Source organism: Mauremys reevesii, linkage group 3 (genome assembly GCF_016161935.1).
Source record: "Mauremys reevesii isolate NIE-2019 linkage group 3, ASM1616193v1, whole genome shotgun sequence".
NCBI lineage: Eukaryota > Metazoa > Chordata > Testudines > Geoemydidae > Mauremys > Mauremys reevesii.
Genome location: NC_052625.1, coordinates 20,277,219 through 20,300,479, shown reverse-complemented (window position 1 = coordinate 20,300,479; position 23,261 = coordinate 20,277,219). Strand labels below are relative to the sequence as shown.

At 42.0% G+C, this 23,261-nt stretch overlaps 1 protein-coding gene across 6 annotated transcripts in view; it reads left to right on the top strand.

Moving 5' to 3' along the window:
- Positions 1–23,261, top strand: part of USP34 (ubiquitin specific peptidase 34) — a 310,790-nt gene that overhangs the window by 172,990 nt on the left and 114,539 nt on the right. For 5 of the 6 annotated variants that reach the window (XM_039529332.1, XM_039529335.1, XM_039529338.1 and 2 more), the window contains 8 exons: positions 386–586; positions 4,509–4,591; positions 5,399–5,439; positions 6,413–6,537; positions 7,241–7,393; positions 7,578–7,682; positions 21,632–21,687; positions 21,777–21,897. In XM_039529332.1, coding sequence (XP_039385266.1) covers positions 386–586; positions 4,509–4,591; positions 5,399–5,439; positions 6,413–6,537; positions 7,241–7,393; positions 7,578–7,682; positions 21,632–21,687; positions 21,777–21,897 — 885 coding nt within the window. The remainder of the gene's footprint in view (positions 1–385; positions 587–4,508; positions 4,592–5,398; positions 5,440–6,412; positions 6,538–7,240; positions 7,394–7,577; positions 7,683–21,631; positions 21,688–21,776; positions 21,898–23,261) is intronic. The other variant, XM_039529334.1, reaches the window with a different exon arrangement.

Sequence of the window (23,261 nt, the reverse complement as noted above, 5' to 3'; positions counted from 1 at the left end):
GTATTTTTAATATAGTTTGTCTCTACATAAGTAATTGTGTTTAATTTAAAAGAGTAAAAAACCATGTTAAATATTGCTTTCCAAGTTAAATATAAGTGCCAGAAAATGCTGTAGACTGTAAAACTGAATCTTCTACACAGCATCTCATAACTGTACCCGTAATTTGGACTAGTTCTTGAAAATACTCTCTTTGTGAGAAATAAAAGATTTTAATACCAGCCCCAGACTCTGTAATGTCTAGTACAAGTGTTGTTAGCTTTTGCCAATTAGTGCTTTAGTTGTTAACTTTGTAGGACATTTAAGTTTTGTGTTTCAAGTTCCAAAATAGACAAAGAATTACTAGAATTTGTGAAAAAGGAAAATTGCATTTTCTTCTTATCCACAGTGGCAGCTAGACTGTCTTGCTTGCTTGCTGAAGTTGATATGCCAGTTTGCAGTAGATCCCTCAGATTTGGATTTAGCTTATCATGATGTCTTTGCCTGGTCTGGTGTAGCAGAGAGTCACAGGAAAAGAACTTGGCCAGGCAAATCGAGGAAGACTGCAGGAGATCATGTAAAGGGCCTTCATATACCTCGTCTCACAGAGGTAAGAAACAAACTATATATACGTACAAACACCCACATGCTGTAGGGGAGATGTTTTCTTTTATCAGTCAAAAGGGGATATGAAGTGTAAAATATTATTACTTTTTAATAATCTGAGGAAATAGCATAGTGGAAAACACTTATTAAAAAATTAATCTTAACAGTAGAGGTGACATATCAGGAAATAAAATAATTAAATGAAATTAGATTAAAGAGGTGCAGTTTTAAAAAGCTAGAAGTCCAAGTTTATGTGCAGAATGTCCCAAAGACACAGAGTAAATGCGTATTTCTGAATGTTATTGATCATTACTTTTTATGTTTTGTTTCAAGTATCAGGGGGTAGCCGCATTAGTCTGTATCCACAAAAACAACGAGGAGTCCAGTGGCATAAGCTTTCGGGGGTAAAGAACCCACTTCTTCAGATGAATGTTAAGCTGCCACCGGACTCCTCGTTGTTTTTATCTTTTGTTTCCTCCATCAATTCTTGCTTTGGAAGATGGCCTATTATGCATTGTGCTGGCACCATCACACCCAGTGTTCAACAGTGCTAAAACCTACCTGTTAAGTCCCTATTCTTCTTCCACCCCCAAAAGTAACATTTTTTTTAAGCTTGGTTTTCATATTATATTTTACATGCTAAAGAGGACAACATATTAATATTAATGATGTTAAAAACGGTGAAGTGTTGGAAGTACAAAGACTTATTGTGACCTCACAAGCAGGTTCTAGCATTGTTTGGTGACAATCATGTCCACAACCAGTGGACTGTTAATGGGCTGTGAAACTACTACTGGGGTGATTGTTATCAGTGGGTATTACACCAAGTAAAAAAAGCAGTTGCAGAGGAATTGTTCTTCACAAAACCAAAAATGCAACAAAACAAAAAATAAGAACAAAAGAACAGCCATACTGGGTCAGACCAAAGATCCATCTAGCCCACCATCCTGTCTTCTGACAGTGTCCAATGCCACGTGCTTCAGAGGGAATAAATAGGCCAGGTAATTGTTAAGTGATCCATGCCCTGTTGCCCACACCCAGTTTCTGGCGAACAAAGGCTAGGGACACCATCGCTGCCCATCCTGGCTAATAGCCATTGATGGATCTATCCTCCATTAATTTATGTAGTTCTTTTTGAACACTGTTATAGTCTTGGGCTTCACAACATCCTCTGGCAGAGAGTTCCACAGGTTGACTGTGCATTGTGTGAAGGAATACTTCCTTTTGTTTGTTTTAAACTTGCTGCCTATTAATTTCTCGACACCAGTCATGATTTTATAGATCTCTATCATATCCCCCCCTACTCGTCTCTTTTCCAAGCTGAAAAGTCCCCGTCTTATTAATTTCACCTCATACGGAAGCTGTTCCACACCCCTAATCATTTTTGTTGCCCTTTCTGTACCTTTTCCAATTCCAATATATCTTTTTTGAGATGGGGCAACCACATCTGCATGCACTGTTCTAGATGTGGGCATACCATGGATTTATATAGAGGCAATATGATATTTTCTGTCTTATTATCTATCCCTTTCTTAATGATTCCCAACATTCTATTGGCTTTTTTGACTGCCGCTGCACATTGAGTGGATGTTTTCAGAGAACTATCCACAATGACCCCAAGATCTCTTTCTTGAGTGGTAACAGCTAATTTAGACCCCATTATTTTATATGTATAGTTGGGATTATGTTTTCCAATGTGCATTACTTTTCATTTATCAACATTGCAGATGAAATTCAATTTTGATTCCCAGTAACCCAGTTCTGTGAGATTCCTTTGTAACTCATCTCAGTCTGTTTTGGACTTAACTATCTTGAGTAGTTTTGTATCCTCACTGTTTACCCCTTTTTCCAGATCATTTATGAATATGTTGTACAGCACTGGTCCTAGTACAGACGTCTGGGGGACACCCCTATTTAGCTCTCTCCATTCTGAAAACTGGCCATTTATTCCAACATCTGTTTCCTATCTTTTAATTATTTACTCATCCATGGGAGGATCTTCCCCCTTATCCCTTCAGAGCTTACTTTGCTTAAGAGCCTTTGGAGGAACCTTGTCAAAGGCTTTCTGAAAATCTAAGTCATATTAATAAGAAAACATCAGAAATATACTTACATTTCTATTCTCACTGTTGGTTTGGGGGATTCAGCACACAATCTTTTAAGTAGTTGTAATATTTTTCCAAATTGTTTCAGATCACCTTTTGGGTAGGATCTCGGTTTTCCAAAATCTCAGGTCCTGTTGGTTTTTTTGTTTTTTTATTTTATTTTTTTTAACATGACTTAGGAACCAACTCCTTCAAGTTTCTTCAAGTATGTAAAATGATTTTGTATAAAGTGAAGACAATGTCCAAATTAAGCTTTATTTTACAGAAGAGTTTAATTATCCAAAGAGTAAAAATGAGTCAGAAAAAAGTCTCAGCTGTCAAAATCAGTATTTCCTTTTTTAAACATCAGGCAACTCAAAAAGAGTTAAATAGACTTCTATAGTCAATTAAAAAAAAACTAATGGACTGAGAACAAACAAGAATTTTTTACCTCAAGTTATCTCTTTTCAGAAAGTTAAAAGCAACTGAAAATAGGGTTTTAGAATGGAAGTAAGACATCAATAATTTTAACCATAATTTAATACTAGAGTGACTTCATAATATTAAGCATATTTATTCTATGGTTGTAAAACTCTGGTGAGAAAGGTACATTTCTTCCATATGCTTTTCATCACACTTGGCTGTTCATAACAAACTGTGTCTTCCCCGTTACCTCCCCGAGTGCACACAGGCACACCTGAAACTTGGCCAATATCATTCGGGCCTCAAATGACTAGAGAGAGACTCACTGAGGATAAATTGCTATTGAGCATGTGAGCCACTCTTACCATATAGGTGCTGAGATTACTGTCTGCACATTTTGGGAAACGATAGACTAGAATTATGAATTGTAGCCAGATATCCTGTTTGGCATTGTTAAACATTGTTTGCAAGACCAGCACATCACACTTCTGGGAGAGTTAAGTCTTAGGCAAAATAGAATTTGAGACTGTAGCAACCTGTATAGCATAGTCTACTTTAAAATTTTATTAAGGTTTTATTATTTGATTTATTAATGCTGTTAGTCATAAATGTTTTATCTTTGTCATAATCATCATTGGCAGGTGTTTTTGTCATCTAATGTACCTGTTACTTGGTTGTTCCAGAAGAGTCTCTCCGGATTTTCATTCGGTGAAATGTGGGGGAACGGTTTCTAGCCCTCATATCTGAGAAGGAAACCACAATTACATTCTGTTCATGTGTTCAAGGTTTTATTCACAACTATGATGGCTATAAACATAGATTTTTTTTGTTAATGCAAGATTAGATAATGGATTATCAGGTCACTATCATAGTATGTTATTTTTGTAACTTTTCAGGTCTCTCAAGCTTCTGTTGGTGAACCTAGGATTAGTTTGACAAATTTTAAAAATAACTTTTAAATTTGATTATTTTGATCCCCACTATATAGTCTGTGACTAAGGTAAAGATGAGGTAATGAAAGAAAATAGCCTTAAATGGAACATACATTATTGAGTTAGGGGAACCCATGGAAATATCAGAAAACCAAGTCTCAACTTCAAGAATAATTTTACAAAATTTCTGTTGCAAAAGATTTAATGCAAGAATAGAATTAATGCAAGAATTACACAGAAAATGCAAATATTCCTTGGAAAAGTTTTACTGTCAAATTTGGTGTTTGAAAAAAGTCAGAAAGTGTAAAATATAGGGATTTTGGTCCTGCTATAAGTGAGAATTACAATGCAAAACTGTTTAACTGCCAATGTCTGTTGTATAATCACTCACCCATACAGTTTTTGGTTTGTTTTAAAATTGACATTATGTGTATAATCTAATCCCATTGTTATATTAACTTTTTTCTTTTAACTTCAATTTTTAAAGGTATTCCTTGTACTTGTCCAGGGAACAAGTTTGATTCAGCGACTTATGTCAGTTGCCTATACGTATGACAACTTGGCACCTAGGTACAATAACTTTTTATTTATGTCGTACGGTTTAAAAATGTATGCGTTTTCATGATAGCTTTAAACTTAAATCTATGGTTTTTCAAATGTCAAAAATGAATAAAAGGTATAAAACAAACTAAACTATGGTTGTATACTTCCTCATTAATTTAGTCAAGTGGTCCTCAAACTTATTTCACATGATGGACCACAGTATGAGCCTTTCATGAACCATCTCATCTCCCAAAGCCACTTCCATACCCTCTCTGCAGCAATTACAGATCTTGATTACAGGACAGTATGAAGGAGAAAAGATTAAAATAAATTTGCTTGAATGCTATTTGTTTGATTCCTTGTGTGATTTTCCTATCCCCATTTGCTATTTGGTGTTGATAATGTGTGTGTACACTTGTATATGATGCCATCTGAGGACTACATTTTGAGAATTAGTGTTTTGGCCTATTTTAGATGTACCTTCTATATTTGTTGTATAAGGTTGCATCAACAAACTTACAATTGTTGGTTATATACCTTTACTTTTTGATTCCAGCTTGAGTTTGCAGGCCCAATAGTTAGAAAAACTGTCTTATTTATAAACTGAAATGAATTTATGTGGAAGCTATTGAGTGACAATAAACATGGAATCCTATAATGCTATTATAGTCACATTTGAGAGTAAAATTACTTTTAATATTATGCTTATGAGAGGAAGAATATATTTTAAGTGAATATGAGAAAAGTATGTTTTCAGTTCTTACATTTACAGGTATAATGTATTTGTTTTGTTCTGTGGTACAATTTAATTGATTTGATTTTCTTTCTGCACAGGGTGTTGAAAGCTCAGTCTGATCACAGGTCAAGACATGAAGGTTAGTGCTGTAGAAAATAGTTAATTTTTATTAATTGATGATAGCGAAAATATTGTACAACTATTACAAACCATGGGTTTGATTCATCCCAACTAATGCAGTGATGTGTTCCCATGTGTCAGTGGAGCTGCTGTGCCCTAGGTGGGGATTCCCATCCCCAGAGGAAGGCAGATAGTATTTGCACCACGAATCTCCCTTGGAGATTCTTTTAGATATGTACAAAGCTTCAACCCGAGGCTCAGTTTACAGAAGAGTCCTGCTTGAGAAAGCTGCTTGGGGGAATTGTTGAATTGTTGCCTTCCAAATAGGTTCACATTAAGATTGTATATGTAACATGAATATTCACCTGTACTTTGACTGGCAGCAGTCTTTGACTCCACCAGCAATCCCCCCATAACTCCCTGAGATTATTCCTGTGAGAATTCTGTGTATAGGAGCCATTGTCAAGTTACAGCTTATATGTTCACAAATACACAGGCATCTCCCCTTAGTCTTAGGCCCTGTTCTGGACTCCTCTTCTGTATCCTGTCCCCGAGAACCTGAGAGTGGTGTATCTGTAGCTTTTGGAGCCAGAATTCTGACACCCAGTGTGTATCACCTGCCCGAAATTGGCCCTTAGCTGGTGGGAAGAGAGGAGTAGGAAGAGCTGAGCTGGTTCAGGGAGTGCCATAATTTAGTGCTGTATCAGCAAATTACCTCCCACCTCTTGAGCAGTGGGGAAGTAGGGAAGGAATTGTGCCTCAGAGTGGTGTCTAATTAGTATAGTGTAATTAAGAAAGAGAATCAACATTTAGTAACCAAATGGATATATTACTTCAGCTTTGGTGGCATCCTAAATGCCAAAATGAGGGTCTTTTGTGACTCATTATCACAAGTGAGAGAGATATGTTATATGCTTTTGTCCTTTGTGACTTTTCAACCCAAAAAGCTTTTTAATGTAGCAATGACTTTATTCCACCTCTTATCCCTTTAGTTACTCATTATTCAATGTGGCTCTTGGTGAGTTGGGCCCACTGCTGTTCTTTGGTGAAATCCAGCCTGGCAGATAGTGATAATTTACAAGATTGGCTAAAGAAACTTACCCTTCTTATTCCAGAGGTAAGATAATGGAGAGATCATTGCATATTAGTTAATAATTAATATGGACCAAATCCAGCCCTAGTGTTATCTGATGTTACTCCATCAGAATTCAGAGGAGTGTATTGCCTACTAATGCCATTATTTAAAAAAGACTGTTTAACCTTTCTTTCTTTAGACAAATATAGCAAGTGCCAATTGCAACACGTACGGTTAAAGGTGTGCAGTTAATCAGTTCCCATTATAAACTCCTGCTCTTCTTCAAGTGCTTGCACATGTCCATTCCATTCCCCGGCACAGCTGCCAGAATTTTTTCCCTTTGTGGTATCTGTTGGGTTGGCTCCAGCACCCTGTGGTGTCGCATGCTCATAGCATCGTTATAAAGGGCCCTGCCAACCCTGCTCCCCTTCAGTTCCTTTTTACCGCCCGTGATGGTTGCTGGAACCCCTCATTGTTTGGCAATCCTTTTCTTAGTGTTCTTTTTCTGACAATTTTAGTGTAAATAGTTCTTGTAGTTTTAGTAGTAAGTTTGTAGTTTTTAGATAGTTTGGACGCCTCTGCACTTTATAAAAGATACTTCTATAGAAATATACTCTGCCTGTTATTTAATAATATTTGGAGAACTGTTATGTATATACATATATTAGACAAAAGTGAAAAAGGAAATTGCATATGCTGTGTTATTTTAACAGTTTGATTTTATTTGAAATTTTTTTTCTTGAAGACTGCAGTTCGCCATGAGTCCTGTAATGGTCTGTACAAATTATCTCTCTGTGGTTTGGATGGGGGAGACTCAATTAATCGATCCTTTCTGCTACTGGCTGCATCAACATTATTAAAATTTCTTCCTGATGCTCAGGCATTGAAACCTATTCGGGTAAGAATTTAACTATTCATTCCAGCTTTATGTTAAATATGAATTGCAACTGCTTTCCATCATTCTCATTTAAGTCAGAAATAATAAGCAGTTAATAGATTTATCATCTTGTTTTATCACAGTTTAAGTTAAGCAAGTTTTTCGTCAGTTATATTTGTGAATAAAAAGGCGTTTCTTTTCACAGATAGAGGATTATGAAGAGGAACCAGTGTTACGATCTGGTTGTAAGGAATATTTTTGGTTGCTATGCAAACTGATTGATAACATACATGTAAAAGATGCCAGTCAGGTAGGTACAGTTAATTTACATTTATTAAAATGGGTCTTTGGTTTTTTTTGCTTTTGTGAGATTGATTATTATGAGTATTTTAAGTTCAAATCAAGTCATTGTAACTCCAAATACAGTAGTAGAATATTGTGATAACTTGCATTTGATAAAATTTTTACTCCTTAATTAAACTCAAAATTGTGCTATTTTAAATAAATGTATAATATTACAGCCAACTATAGATATTTATTTAAAAGTAATGTAGAGCAGCTACAATATATTTCCATCAAATAACTTTGTCTAGTGTTTCTTACATAAATAAAAAGACAAAACCCCAAACTCCCTCACGAATACTGACATTTATACAGCAAGACCAATTTGTGTACATAGAGATCTTTTAGGAGAACTTGCATACTCACAGAGAGCATCTTAGTTAGCTGGGTTGCTGTTTTGCCGAGGCTTTTTGCAGTTCGCACATGCAGGGAACTCCTTACTCCCTTTCAACACCTGACTAAGTGAGAACAAGCAATTTGAAAACTTCCCTTAAAATTGATCTTTTCTAATCTATGATCCTTTGCTCATAATTTTTACATAATATAGCTTATATTGTCATTTCTGGGGATTGAAAAAATAAATATCACTATAAAAATATAATAATGTTGGTACATGCACATTTATTGAAAAATGAAATTTAGATGGCTGGACATTTTTCTCTGTGCAGTAAGGTTACTGAAACTGCAAATTCTTCAAATTCGTCCCTGTGGGTGCCCTACTTCAGGTATGTGTGTGCCCTGCACCTCTGGTTGTAGGTTTTTGGTATCAGTGCCTGTTTGGCCTGCACATGCACTGTATACTTACCTGTGCCCAATATTGAGGCTATATAGGACTATGCGAGTGAACTGCCCTCGGTTCCTTCTCAGCCAGAGATGGAGTTTAGTGTGTGCCTGTTTTCTGTTTATAATAGTAGATACTATTAGTTATTTAGTAGTTGTAGAATATTAAAACCTTATAGTTGTTGGAACTGTTGTTCCTGTTTTTCTTTTTCATAAAAAAAAATTAAAATAAATATACACACACACTCTCATACTTTTTCCCCCCCTATTGTGAGGGGTCCAGAAGGCTTTTTTTTTCTATCTGAGATGCCGGGCTCTCCAGGTTTTAAAAGATGCATCTCCTGTTGAGAGGCTGTTCCTGTCAGTGACAGACATTCAGTGTATATGTTGCTTGGAAGACTGTCATATCCTCAGGAAATGCAAGATTTGCACTTCTTTCAGGGAAATTAAGTATAGATTTTTAATGATGGAGCAAGCCTTAAGACTGGCTTCGGACCTGGGTACAGAGAACCCCCCTGTACAAGGGTCTTCTATTTCTGTTAGTGCTCTGTCTACATCAAGAGCATGGTCCCCAAGATCTTTCCAGAGAATGGCAGTGTCGAGACCCGGTCTCTGGCCCTCTGCTCGAGTGAGGTACCAATAATCGCTTCAGCAATACAGAGAGCTTCCCACTCAAAGACTGTGGAGTGGGATAAGAGGAGCAGAAAGAAGAGTTCCTCCTCAAAGAGGTTTAGGTCACCGGAGACCTCAGGCCCCAAGAGGAGTGCTAGTGAAGCTCTGAATTCTCAGGTACTGTGAAGCGCTCTAAGTCTTCATCTAAGTCCCATACCTCAGTAGTAAAGGACACAGAGTCAAAGACCACTACTGCTACCAAGAGTGCGGCCTCCTTGGAATCCACAGTTCCCTTGGTACTGACACCAGCGCCTCTGACAACGGCATCAGGAACAACCTTGGTGGCTGTACCAAGCTCTGTTGTGGCCTGGTACCTCAGGAGTTCCAGTACAATAAAGACCTCATGGTACCAAATGAGCCTTCCTTGCAACCTCCAGACTCACTTTGGTACCTAGATCTGCTGGGTCACCGACTACTTATGACTTTTACTATTCAGGAAGAGGGGTTGTCACCTCCCATACAATATGTGGAGAAGCATTCTGACTCAGAACTTTCGATTCTTCTAGTAGTGTCCCTCTGGGTTCTCCACTATAAGTATATCTGCGCCCCACGCCTCTAATCGGAGATTTTAGGTAGCAGTGTCCATTCAACCCACACATGTCCTCTCCCTCGAGAGGCTGCATCAAGGCTATCTAGCTCTGCGCAGGCAAACCACCCAAAGTTCCTTCTTGACAACCTTTGGCTTCAAACTGAGTGAGCAGTTGTTTCTTCATTCTTTGCGTCAGTACCATAAATAGTAGTTGTTCATAGTTCCTTTATTTCCCTTAATAGCTAGAGTTTCCGTTTAGCCCATTGGAATAAAAAAAAAAGAAAAGAAAAGAACCTTAATTTCCTGCTTCCCACCCTTTTCAAGGGGGACCTCCCCTCTTTGGTGGTGTTAGTAGTTCAGACTTTTAATGTCTTTTTAAAAAAAATTAAAAAAGGGAAAAAGAATGATCGGAGATTTGTGTTAGCAGTGCCTGGCTGGGCCACGCACTCACCGTAGCCGTCTCGCGCCACTCTGAGCGGTTACATAGCGGTGTGCAGCCAACCATCCCCCAGTTCCTTCTCTACTGCCTTTGGCTTGAGTCAGAGTAATCAGCAGCGCCCTCTCTTAGCTTATAGTAGTTAGTTTATAGTGATAGGTTAGCTTAGTTGTAGTTAGTTTCCATATCTATTGACTTACTTTAATTTCTTACATTAAAAAAAAAAGTTTTTCTTTTATCTTCCCTATCTACCCCTGCCTCTCTGGCAGTCATACAGCCTTTACCTTAACTGGGTTTACCCCTGTTTTTTTCTCTAAGAGACCGCTCCTTCAGGCATGTCGAGCTCACATGGTTTTAAATGCTGCCTGACTTGCAGACTATCCATACTGGTCTCTGACAGCTAGGCTCAATGTGTCCACTGCTTCGGCAAAATACACATTACTCAAAAGTGTCCACACTGCAAAAAACTGACAGCTAGGGCAAGAAAAGCCAGAGATCTCCAACTGAAGCGCCTCATGATGGAGAAATCCCTCAGACCAGCCTCTGACTCTGAGACCAGGTCACCCTCTGGCCAACAGTCGCCAATGGCAGCCTCTGAAAGGGGCTCCACTTCAACATCGGCTGCCAAGGAGCCCACTCCTAGAAAGGCTACCAAAAAGCAGTTGCAGCCATCTCCGCACCGAGAATTGCCTAAACGAAAGTGATTTCCAACGGAAAAATCTGCCCCGGTACTGACAGCACCAAGAGCGTCGCACAGTGAGGCACCGGGAACGTCCAGCACCGAGTGTTCCTGAAGAACTAAAGACTGTGTGGGCACACTCTAATGGAGATTCACATAGCAAAGAGAAACCTTCCAGTTTGGTGCTCACAGAGCCAAAGAAGATCTCAGCACCGAGCAGTACAATGGCACCACCTGCTGTACCTATGCCGCACAGCTCTAAGTCCTTGGCACCGGCTGCTTCAACTCATGCTCCTGGGCTGTCCACAGTGCCATCCCAGGCACCAAGCCTCACAGTACCACAGCAGTTCATGAGACATCCGGACCTGGTAGTGGCTTCAACACCTGAATCTCCTCTACTCAGCATCGAGGGTACCCCATCCAGATCGGTACCTACCCAGCTGACTACTCCCTGCAGATCAGCCGCCTCGTCTCCAGTGACAAGGAAGAAGAGGATGATGCAGTAATATATACTCATCATTCCTCCCCAAAGCCAGGACCATCTTGTCAACAACCACCTGCAGATATACGAGGATGATATGGTCACCCACGGGCACCACCCTCATACCATTCCCAACTAACTGGTCATACTGGGATCCATGGGCAATGTCTAGGGCCCAAAACTGCAGTCCAGCTAGCCTGCCTAGGTTCAGAACAGCCCAGTCCCCTTCACCTGCTGTCCGGCACCCTCTGAAACACAAGAAGAAGATGCTGAGGAACTTGAGCACACAGCCAAACAGGACACTTCGCCACCTACTCACATCTCATCTTTGTCACCAGCTGAAACCATAATGCCATCACCCCCTACTACGGGGGATGATTTCAGATCCTTTGAGGACCTCTTCAAAAGGGTTGCTGAATCCCTAGACATTTCGTTGGCACAGCTACCAGAAGCCCAACATAAGCTCACTGACATACTCCAGGCATCCCCATCAGCAAAGATAGCCCTGCTGATAAATGATGCTATTATGGAGCCTGCGAAAATCATCTGGCAGACTCCATCTACTTCACCACTCTCGTGTAAGACATCTGACAAAAAAGTATTATGTGTCAGCAAAAGGAGCTGAATTTTTATTCACACACCGGCACCAAACTCCCTAGTGGGGGGAGGTGGTCAATCAAAGGGGGAAACAACACCAGTCCTGAATGACCCCATATGATAAGAAGTAGAAAAGGCTAAATCTTTTCAGAGGGAAAGCCTGTTCCTCAGCTATGCTTCAGTTCCACATAGCTAACTATGTGGCCCTGCTGGCTAAATATACACACAATCTGTTCTCCAAAATGTTAACCTTTATTGAAAATGTGCCACATGACAGAAAAGAAACAGTACAAAGGAAACATTTCTGAAGGGTCTCTCATCACCAGGACAGCCCTCCAGGGTTCCCTTGACTCTGCAGACATGGCAGCCCGATCCATCAATTGTCATGTGCTGTGCATCCTGGCTCCATCTCTCCGGATTCCCAAGGAAGGTCCAGGCCATGGCTGAGGACTTACCCTTTGAAGGACAGAAATTATTTGCAGACAAAACCGATGTCAACATAACCAAGATCAATCTTTGATGTCTCAACCATCATCCTCCAGACAGTAATTTTGAAGGTCTGGTCAAGGGCATGACAACTCCACAGTCTCTGATTCCAGAACCAGAAATGGTCTCCTGCCCATTCGGAGACAGTCTGTCACCATACTACCCAGTCTAGAACACCATCACGAAAGACAAATGGGTTTTAGAGATTATCCAGAAGGGCTACTCCATCCCTTTCTATCCCACCTATCTACTCCCCTTCCCCATCCCTCTTCAAGGACCCTTCTCATGAGCACCTGTTACAACAGGAAATAAAGCACCTTGTACAATTATGTGGTGTGGAACTCGTACCATCACAACACAGGGGGAGAGGTTTTTATTCTCATTACTTGCTAACTCAGAAATTTACGAAAACTCAACTAATTAATGAGAACACAACATTCACCGTATGGAAACAGCATTTCCAATATAGAATACTACCCTTTGGCCTTTCCATGGCCCCAAGAGTTTTTTCCAAGCTTCTCGCTGCAATTGCAGCTCACCTCCACAGACAAGGAGTGATGATATTTCTATACTTAGACGACTGCCTGATAAGGGCACCAACACAGCAAAAAGGAATAAATGCCACAGAGAGCACAATAAGCCTGTTCACAGACGTAGGACTGCAAATAAATGTACAAAAGTCCACACTGGTTCCTGTCCAAAAGTTGGAATTCATAAGAGCCTACCTCGATTGTCTCACAGCAACAGCAATGTTACCCCAACAGTGCTTCCTCACTTTGGTCAACCATGACAATCACAATAGATGCTTCCCTAGTAGGTTGTGGGGCACATCTACGCAACAATACGATCCAAGACCACTGGTCCCCAGCGGAGTCCACATAGACTTATTGGCGCTAAGGGCAGTCTGAAATGCATGCAAGTACTTTCTTCCTTTAATCAAGAATAATGTCATCAAGATCCTCGCGGACAGTATAGCATGCATGTTCTATATAAATTGCCAAAAGGAAGCAGTATGGTCATACTCCCTGTGTACAGAGGCAATATGCCTTTGGAATTAGTGCTATCCACAAGCTCCATCACAGTTCACTTGGCTGCCATGATCATCTTCCACGACAAGGTGGACGGAGTCACTGTATTTGGTCACTTGAAAATTAAATGATTCCTTAAAGGCATAGAAAACACTTATCGCACACTAAGAAACCCTACTCCCATCTGGGACCTCAACCTTGTTCTACGCCATCTCATGGAAAAACCGTTTGAATTCCTTGCAACTTGCTCTTTGTTGCACTTATCAGTGAAGGGGCTTTCCTCATTGCCATCATGTCCGCAAGACAGGTGAGAGAATTAGGTGCCCTAATGGCACACCCACCTTATACAACATTCTTTAAGGATAAAGTAATCCTACAGCCACATTCTAAATTCATACCCAAGATCACCTCCCCTTTTCATTTAAATCAACCCATCTGCTTACCTATATTTTTCCCAAAGCCACATGCTGATAAGAGGGAGGCCTCATTCCATATGCCACGCTTCGCATAGCATTAGCTTTCTATATAGAAAGAACAAAAACATTCAGAAAATTACCTAGACTATTCTTTTCCATAACAGAACACTCGAGGGGCCAAAGCATCTCAAAACAGAGACTATCCAAATGGATATATGGATGTATCCATTTGGGCTACCAAAACAACAATCTGCAACCTCCACCGGGAGTTCGCACACACTCCACCAGAGCGTTAGCAACATCTGTGGCCTTTCTCAGTAATGTACCTATCACTGACATTTGTAGAGCATCAGCCCATACTTTCACTAAACACTGTGCTTTAGAACAACAAACAGCAGCAGCTGCTCAGTTTGGACTTAGTGTTTTCCACCGTCAATAGACCAACACCGAAGCCTCTCCCCTCCATTGAGGGGCACTGCTCAACAGTCACCTAAAGTGGAGCACCCATGGGGACACTCCTCGAAGAAGAAGAAGAAGAGCTTACTCATCTTGTGCAGTAACTGAGGTTTTTCGAGGTGGTTGTCCCTGTGGGTGCTCCACTACCCACTCTTCTTCCCTCTACTTCGGAGTTTCACGTTGATTCTCTGAGGTAGAGAAGGAACTTGGGGATGGTTGGCTGCACACTGCTATATAACCACTCGGAATGGCACGAGATGGGTATGGCGTGTGTGTGGCACAACCGGGCACTGCTACCACAAATCTCTGATTACAAGCACATGGCACCAAGACATCTAAAGTGGAGGACCCACAGGGACAACCATCTTAAGAACCTCAGTTACTGCACAAGATGAATAGCCTTCTCATCTTTACAAAGAGGGTGGAGGATGAGCTGCAAATTCCCCTACAGGAGGTGGCAGATACCCATCACAAGCTGGTGGATAGCCTACATACTTCCTCCTCATCCAGAATCACTCTCCCCATTAACAAGGCGATTCTAGTTCCAGCCAAAGTCATCTTACAGTCACCACCCTCTATTGCACTGATGTGCAAGAGAGCTGACAAGAAATACTACATCCCTCCCAACACCCTCAACTCAACTCGATTGTAATAGACATGGTTAATACATGGGGCAAACAACATCATATTAAATCAACTCATACGATTGAGATTGGAAAAGACTGGCTCTCTTTGGTAAGAAGGCATTTTAGTCAGTGACGTTACTGTTCAGGGTCACAAATTATCAAGCTGTCATGGCCAAATATGATTTTATTAATTATGGGAAACTCAGGGCATTGTTTCTACATTTACCGGAGGTGCAAAAAGAGTAGTTTCAGGCCATTGTCAGAAAGGCCAGTTAGTGTCCAGAACTGCGCTACAGACAGCATTGGACACAGCAGCCCATTTGGTCTCCATGGCGTTGGTCTCCATCGCTGTGGTAATGAGGCAGGGTTCCTGGTTATACCTTTCAGGATTGCCAAAAGAGATGCATACAACAGTTGAGGATCTCCTGTTCAAAGGGCCCAAGCTCTTTGCTGATAAAACCCTGATGCCTCTCTCCATACCCTGAAGGATTCCCGTGCCACATTGCGCTCCCTGGGAATCTAAACTGTGGAACAAAAGAGAAGCAGTATGGCTGTCAGCTGCAACACAGATCACCATCACAACGCTATTATGAGCCGCAGCAAAAGAGGCCCAGGATAGAAAAGCTGAAGCCGTCAGCACCAAAATCCATGAACTCTCAGACTGCTTCTTCTAAGCACTTTTGACAGGTTGGTTGAGGACCCGAACAACCATGTCTTTCAACATCCACTACCATCTACTCACCTGCCCTTCGGAAATTGCCTGACTTTCTTTTACAGCAGTTGGGAGAATATAACCTCTAACAGATGAGTTTTGGAGATTATTTTCGAGGGCTACACCATTCAGTTCACATCCCTCCTCCATTCCTCCTTCCCTGTCCCTCTTCAGGGACGCTTCTCATGAGAATCTGCTTAGATAATCTGTTATGCCTACAGGCAATAGAACCGGTCCGAGCAGACTCTTACACCTGAAGACAGCATTTTTGATTGCCATCACCTCAGCTAGATGCATAGGAGAAATATCAGCCCTGATGGCACATCCACCATTCACGGTCTTTTTCAAAGACTTGCTTATTACAAAGTAATACTGAGATTGCATCTCAGCTTTCTCCCTAAAGTGGCCTCTGCCTTTCATTTGAATCAATAAATCCATCTTCCAGTTTTTTTCCTGAACACACATTGTAACAGCAGGGAGGCGATTTTGCACCTGAGATGTTAGACATTTTACTTGGACAGGACTAAGGACTTCAGAAAGTCTCCTAAGCTCTTCCTCTGCTTAGTGGAAAGATCTAAAGACTCCTAAATATCAGCTCCAAGATTATCCAAATGGGTCTCTGGTTGCATTCATCACTCTTATCAAGGGCGCAACCTGTCCCTTCCATCTGGAATCCGTATGCACTACACACGGTCAATCTCTACCTTGGTCACATTCCTTAAAGATGTCCCTATCTCGGAAATTTGCAGAGCAGTGACTTGGACTTCTCTGCCCATACTTTCACGGAACATTATGTGATCACTGGAGCCTCAGCCTCCAATGCCATCTTCAGCTCCACTGTGCTCTCTGCAGTAACAGACTCCACTATGAAGCTCCAGCTTACCAATGGGGGATACTGTTGTGAAGTCTCCTACAGTGGAACATTTATAGAGACACTACTTGAAGAGGAGGAAGTTACTCAACTTGTACAGTAATGATGGTTCTTCGAGATATGTGTCCCTATGGGTACTCCACAACCCATCCTCCTCTTCTTTACTTCAGAGTTCTCAAGATGAGACTCTGCAATAGAGAAGGAAATGGGGGTGATTTACCCCCATTTAGTGCTAGGTAATCTCAAGGCACACCACGAGGGAAGGAGAGCGAGCGCATATGTGGGCCGAATGATACTGCTACCTAAAATCTCTGATTAGAGGCACAAGGGGCCTACACTGGAGCAAGACTTCCTCCTCAGGTCTGTTCAGTTTACTCCAGGAGACATTATTCCCCTCTGCAGATACAAAAAGGCAGGGTATCAGACCTCTGCCTGTTAACACTTGGGATGACCAGTGATGTATACCTTGCGCCATGCCTTATGATTAAGGCTAAGGCTCATGCTGCAAAACATCTGTTAGTCTATAAGGTGCCACAGGATTCTTTGCTGCTGCTAAGATTTTGTCATGGATATTTTTAGTAAAAGTCATGGAAAGGTCACAGGCAAAAAAGAAAAATTAACAGAAGCCATGACCTGTCAGTGACTTTTACTAAAAATATTAGGGACAAAATAAGGCTTGGTGGGTCCCCATACGCCTGAAGTGGGGCAGCTGCGCAGGCTAAAGGAGCCGCCTGCAGCTGTCCATGGGGACTGTGAGCTGTGGGGTGCTCCTGTGTCAGCCAGGAGCTGCGGGGTACCCTCACTGCCCGCAGCTCAGGGGGCCTGCAGTGGCAGGGCACTCAGGGGTTCTCCGACCGCCCACAGGGGCTGGAAGCTGCGGGGTACCCCTGCTGCCTGCAGCTCCAGAGGCCTGCTAGGACCGGGAGCTTAGAGGTTCCCCTGCCACTGCCGCCTGGGATCTTGGGGATTCCTCCATCCTGCCGCCCCCAGCGGCGGGGCTCTCAGGGGTTCCCCCGGTGGCCGGGATCTCGGGGGTTCCCACACTGCCGCAAACGAACTCAAGGGTTCTCCACCATCCGCGGGAGCCAGGAGCTGTGGGGTACTTCACTGCCTGCACCGGCTGGGAGATGTGGGGGCCGCTAGAGGAGGTGGGGATACCCTGCAGCTCCCGGCCCCTGCTGGTGGCAGGGGACCTTGCAGCTCCTGACCGCTGAAGTCATGGAGATCACTGGAAGTCATGAATTCCATGCCTTCCACGGCCTTGGTGACTAAATTGTAGCCTTACTTATGATCCTCCTCATTGGTCTTATTGGGATCCCTGGGCAATGTACTGCCAGCAATTTAGAGGGGCCTTGATTCAGTCTCATAAGGAACATAGAAGACTTAGTTCTCTGGTATTGTCCATGTCTCCCTCCACTCTGAATCAGCAGAGGACACCTTTGAGGAGCAAGAGGCAAGGACAGAAAAGGAAGTGACCCCATTTACAAATGTTGCTTCCTCATCATCTTACAAGGTTGTAATGCCACCAGTGCCATCTTTAGCAGAAGACTTTTTGGCAATTCAATGAGTTAATGAAGCGTGTCACTCAATAGAGTTTCTTGGCTGTATGGAAGCAAGCATGGGAGGCTATGACATCAGACAAATGGGTATTGGAGGCCATTACGTTGGGCTATACTATCTAGTTTACCTGCATCTTGCCCTTCCACCTCCCTTCCCCGTCCCTCTTCAGGGACCCCTCTCACAATCAATTGCTGAGACAGGAGATAACAGTGCTCCTAAGTCTAGGGACCATAGAAGCAGTTCCAGCTCAACACAGAGACAAAGAGTTCTATTCAAAATATTTTCTGGTACCGAAATAAAATGTGTGTTGGAGGCCTTTACTAGATTTCAGACAACTGAACAAGTATGTCAGACATCTGAAAATCAGGACATTGCCCAACTATACCAAAATAAGGGCAGGAGACACTTGATATGGTTTTAATCTGGCTGCAACTTTATTATTAGATGTCCAGGACTACCCGACAGATAAAAGCGTACCGGGTAAATATCTCCATTTTCATTCAATATCTACCCTTCTGCCAGCTTCCTTCTTTTTCCATCCAGGTCCTGCAGCCAACCCATTGCTGGGACCTTACCACCCAACCCCACCTCCGAACAAGGGTTAAGATGGACTATAAGAAGAGGGGGTTGGCTCTCTGCCTTAACAGTCATAGAAGCCCCCCCTTCACTCCTTTAACAAGCATCTCTTTTTAAGTCCTCTACTGAGTCATTTATCCAGTCCATGTATATTTTCCCTAAGGAGTACCTGCACTGGACATCTGCCCCAGACTTACATAATGAGTTGCAACATCATAGTCTAACTCCCCTCCCTACTCACCATAACAGAACCCTCCCTGAACTCGTTGTGGGGAAGGCGAAACCCCCCTCCCATTCCACCTAACCCAAATCTGGTGGTGAGGAAAAAATTCCTTCCCAGCCCCCCAATAAAGGAGCAGCTAGCACGAAGCCCACAGCAGGTCCTGACTAAACCTTGTATTTTTGCCACCTCAAGAGAAAGGAGGGTGGGTGCAGCTCTGCCTGGTCTGGGGAAAAGGGGCTTCTTTCCTCTTTTGAACTTCCCAGCCCTTCCGGTCACTGGAGATGAATCAGCATTGCCACACTGACCCACTCCCCCTTTTGCAGCAGCTTCTGAGCCTCGCTCCCCTACTCCTGGCCATAAAGCGCTATTCCCTCTCCCCCCAACTGCTCCCTTCTCCCCTCCCTGCTTAATGGTGCAATGCAGTCAATGTCCCTGGTAGCTATAATTTCCTCCTTAGAGTCCAGGGACTGGTTTGCAACTCTCGACCTCAAACATGCCTACTTCCCCATAGCAATTCATCCATTTCACATTTGATCACAATCACTACCAGTACTGGGCCCTACCAGTCAGCCTTCCTTCCGCCCCACGGGTTTTTCTCAAGAATCATGGCGGTCATAGCTGCCCACCACCAACGTCTTGGAAAACAGTGTTTTCCTACCTTGATGAGTAGCTCCTCAAATGCTGATGATATCAGGAATTGCAGTCAGCAGTTCAACAACAACTTCTCTGTTCCACAGTTTAGGCCTACAAATAAATGAGAAATCAACCTTGACCCCTATCCTTTTTATAGGAGCATTTTTGGATTCGGTGATGGGGAGGACTTATCTCCCTCCTGACCCGTTCCTCAATCTGAAAAACCTTCTCCAAAGAACTCAGCTCAGTCCACAAGTTCCAGTAAGGACATGTCTGCAACTACTGGTGCTTATGGCAGTTTGTGTTTTTTGTAACACAAAACTCCAGGTTACATCTTTGCTGTCTCCAGAGGGGGGCTCAGGACAGTTTGTGTACCCAACAAACACAGTCTGAACAAGGAGGTGCCTGTCCCCAGCTGGGTCCTTCAGCCACTCATCTGGTGGAAGAATCCTTCCTAAAGGTTTGTGCAGAAATCCCATTCATGCAGAGTCCCCCTATGGTCACGATAACATTGTACATTTCCCTCTTGGGATGGAGAGCACATGTGGGTCCTCACACAGCCGAAGGCACATGGTCACAACAAGAACAACGCTTGCACATCAATCTGCTAGAGTTAAGAGTGGTCAGAAAAGCTTGGTGCTACACTGTTCCCCTAATCAAAAACAAGTCACTCAAGATCATAATAGGCAACGTAGCTTGTGTGTGTTTTATCAATCGTCAGGGAGGAGCATGTTCACCCTTATTCTGCACCAAAGTGATAAAGCTTTGGAATTGGTGCATAGCCATCCAGATAGTCATTTCAGCTTCTTACCTTCCAACATACAAAACATCTTGGCAGATGACCTCAGCAGACATTTTTTCCCTACATTATAAATGAGAGTTGGACTTTCGAATCCTCAACAAAATATTCCTAGCATGGAGATTTCCAGAGGTTCATCTTTTTGCCACTGGAGCCAACATGAAGTGCAGGAAATTCTGCAGAGGAGAACTTTCAGAGGAGAACTCAATTCCCAATCTCTAGGAGATGCCATTCTTATTACATGGACAAGGGATCTTTTTTATGCATATCTACCACTCCATTGTTTTTAAAGGATCTCAACAAGAACAAGCAGGACCAAGCCAGTGTAACTTTGGTTGCACCAACTTAGCCAAGGCAAGTTTGGTTTCCGTACCTCATCACACTCACTTCTTGCCTTCTCTGATGGCTCCCAATCAATTCTCAACTGTTGTCTTGGGATCCATTTCAGACGCTTCACCCTGACCTGAATGTTCTGCAGTTCCAAGCCTGGTCCCTCAGTGGTTCTCAGGACAGGAGGAGTCATGTTCACAAGAAGTACAAAATGTGCTTTTAAATAGCAGGAAGGAATCTACAGGATGCATGTAACCTCCAAAAATGGAGGTTACACACAGAGATTTTCTAAATGGATCTCTGGGTGCGTTATTGCCTCCTGTGGTTTCACTGATAGCCTCCCCTACACATTCTACTAGATCACAGTCTGTCTGTAGCCCTACTTGAGGATGTTGCAGTTGCTGAAATGTCCAAAGTTGCAACGTGGATCTCAGTGTATTTTTTTTCTCCAGCCATTATGCGTTGGTTCATGCTGCTAGATCAGATGCTGCAGTAGGCATCACAGTTCTTTCTTCAGTGCTGGACTCTGTTCTGAATCTGCCACCTCCTTAGGGGGGTTACTGCTGTGGAGTCACCTGAAGTGGAGCATCCACAGGGACACTACTCTAAAAAAGAGAGGTTACTTATCTTGTGCAGTAACTGGAGTTCTTCAAAATGTGTGTCCCTGTGGGTGCTCCACTACCCGCCCTCCTTCCTCTCTACTTCGGAGTTTCCTCTGTGGGACTTTGTGGTAGAGAAGGAACTGAGAGCAGTTCACCCGCACAGGCTATAAAGCCTTTGTATGGGGCACGAGGATGTGTAGGGTACATGCATGGGTTGAACAGGCTTTGCTACCAAAAATCTCCAATCAAAAGTGAAGAGTGCATGCTCACCTAAAGTGGAGCACCCACAGCAACACACATCTTAAGTAAATCAAAGCTTAGCTGCAAACTAAGGTTATTTAGTTTGGTTTGTGAATCAACCAAGAGTGTATAAAATGTATGATTATTTTGTAATGGTATTCCATTTTCCTTTATTTTTAATTCAGACAACACTGCTTGATTTAGATGCCCTAGCAAGACACCTCGCTGACTGCATTCGAAGGTAAGATTTGGTGATGTTAATTTTATTTTAAAGTTTGTATTTTATGTATTCTTAATGGGACATATAGAGCTTAATTTTTTTTTGTATAGCAGAGAAATCCTTGATCATCAAGATGGTAACATAGAAGATGATGGTCTTACAGGACTCCTGCGGCTTGCAACGAGTGTTATTAAACACAAACCACCTTTTAAATTTTCCCGAGAAGGACAGGTAAGAATAAAGTACTTGGAAAATGCCAAATAGCTAATGTTACCTCCTGTTACTGTAAACTGCTTCATTCTAAGTTTTGTTTTACTCTCATGAGTGTAGGGGTTGCATAAATACTGTTCCTTTCTCATATGATGATTGACAGAAACACATTTCCTTATTGGATTATTTTATTTTAAAAAACAGCATTGCAATGTGTATTTTTTACACACACACACACCTTTTTAGCCGTTTTTAACCTCAGAACAAAATTCTTGTCTCTTGGAGATCCTTTATCTACGTATTTATTTATTTATATCTTTGTTTATCTCAAAGCATTTTCAGGGCTGCTTAACTTTTTCCAAGTTCTTACAAATCACTGATATCTGTTTTTCCTTGGCCAAATCCTGGGGCATCCCATGCACCTGTAGAAGATCCTAAAGTAGCTTTAAAGCTGAAAGTCACTTTCACACATGGACAGGAGCAGACACCTGTCACAAGAATCCTGTACATCCCTACATGTTGTGGAATCTTTCCATCCCTACATGTTATGGAGATCTGCTGATGAGATGTCATTATGAACAGGCCAGGAATAATACTAGGGAATCTGTGCACTGCACAGATGCAGTGGGCCCAATTCTTACATGGGCTGAGGAAGCAGTGGGCTTGCATTTGTGATCCTTCCCTGTTGCCATGACCAGCTTGCATAGCAGCTTGGCTTGTTGGGACTGAGAATTCCATTCCTAAAGTAAAAAAGCAAAGCTCTTGCGCACAACTTTTGTTCTACTCTTCAGTGCTTTGTTCAAACTTTTGGTCTGGCTATGGAAGTGATTTACAGAGGCACATATGAAACATGAGACCTGCACATCTAAAGCTCATTGAAATCAATGAGAGTCTTTCCATTGAGTTCACTAGGCTTTGGATCAAGTCCATGATGAGGTTTCAGTCAATAATTAGACCCATATATGTGACTTCATTTAATCCTGTTTGAGCTAGCCAAAGTCCCTTTTTCTAATTTACGAACATAAAATGCCTCCTGGTAAGTTTATTATCTGAATGTATAATAATCTGGGCATTCACTAATGTAATATTAGTTTTCAGTAACAACGGTATTTCTACTTATTAATGTAATCTCATACATGTGATACTTGTGTTATAAATGAGTTATAAGATAGATCTGTCCCATCAGGATTGTACGGTCTAAATAGACAGCAGATAGTTGAAGGATGGGAGGATAGGGTAGGTACAAACCCAAGTAACTAAGGAGTTGAATTTAGTACTTCTCATTAGAACAAATTTTGTTATAATGAATTTATGTGGCTTTTGGTTTTTTTGTGGTTCATTTTGCTAACAATACTTGGAGAAGACTACAGTTTATAGGCCTCTTG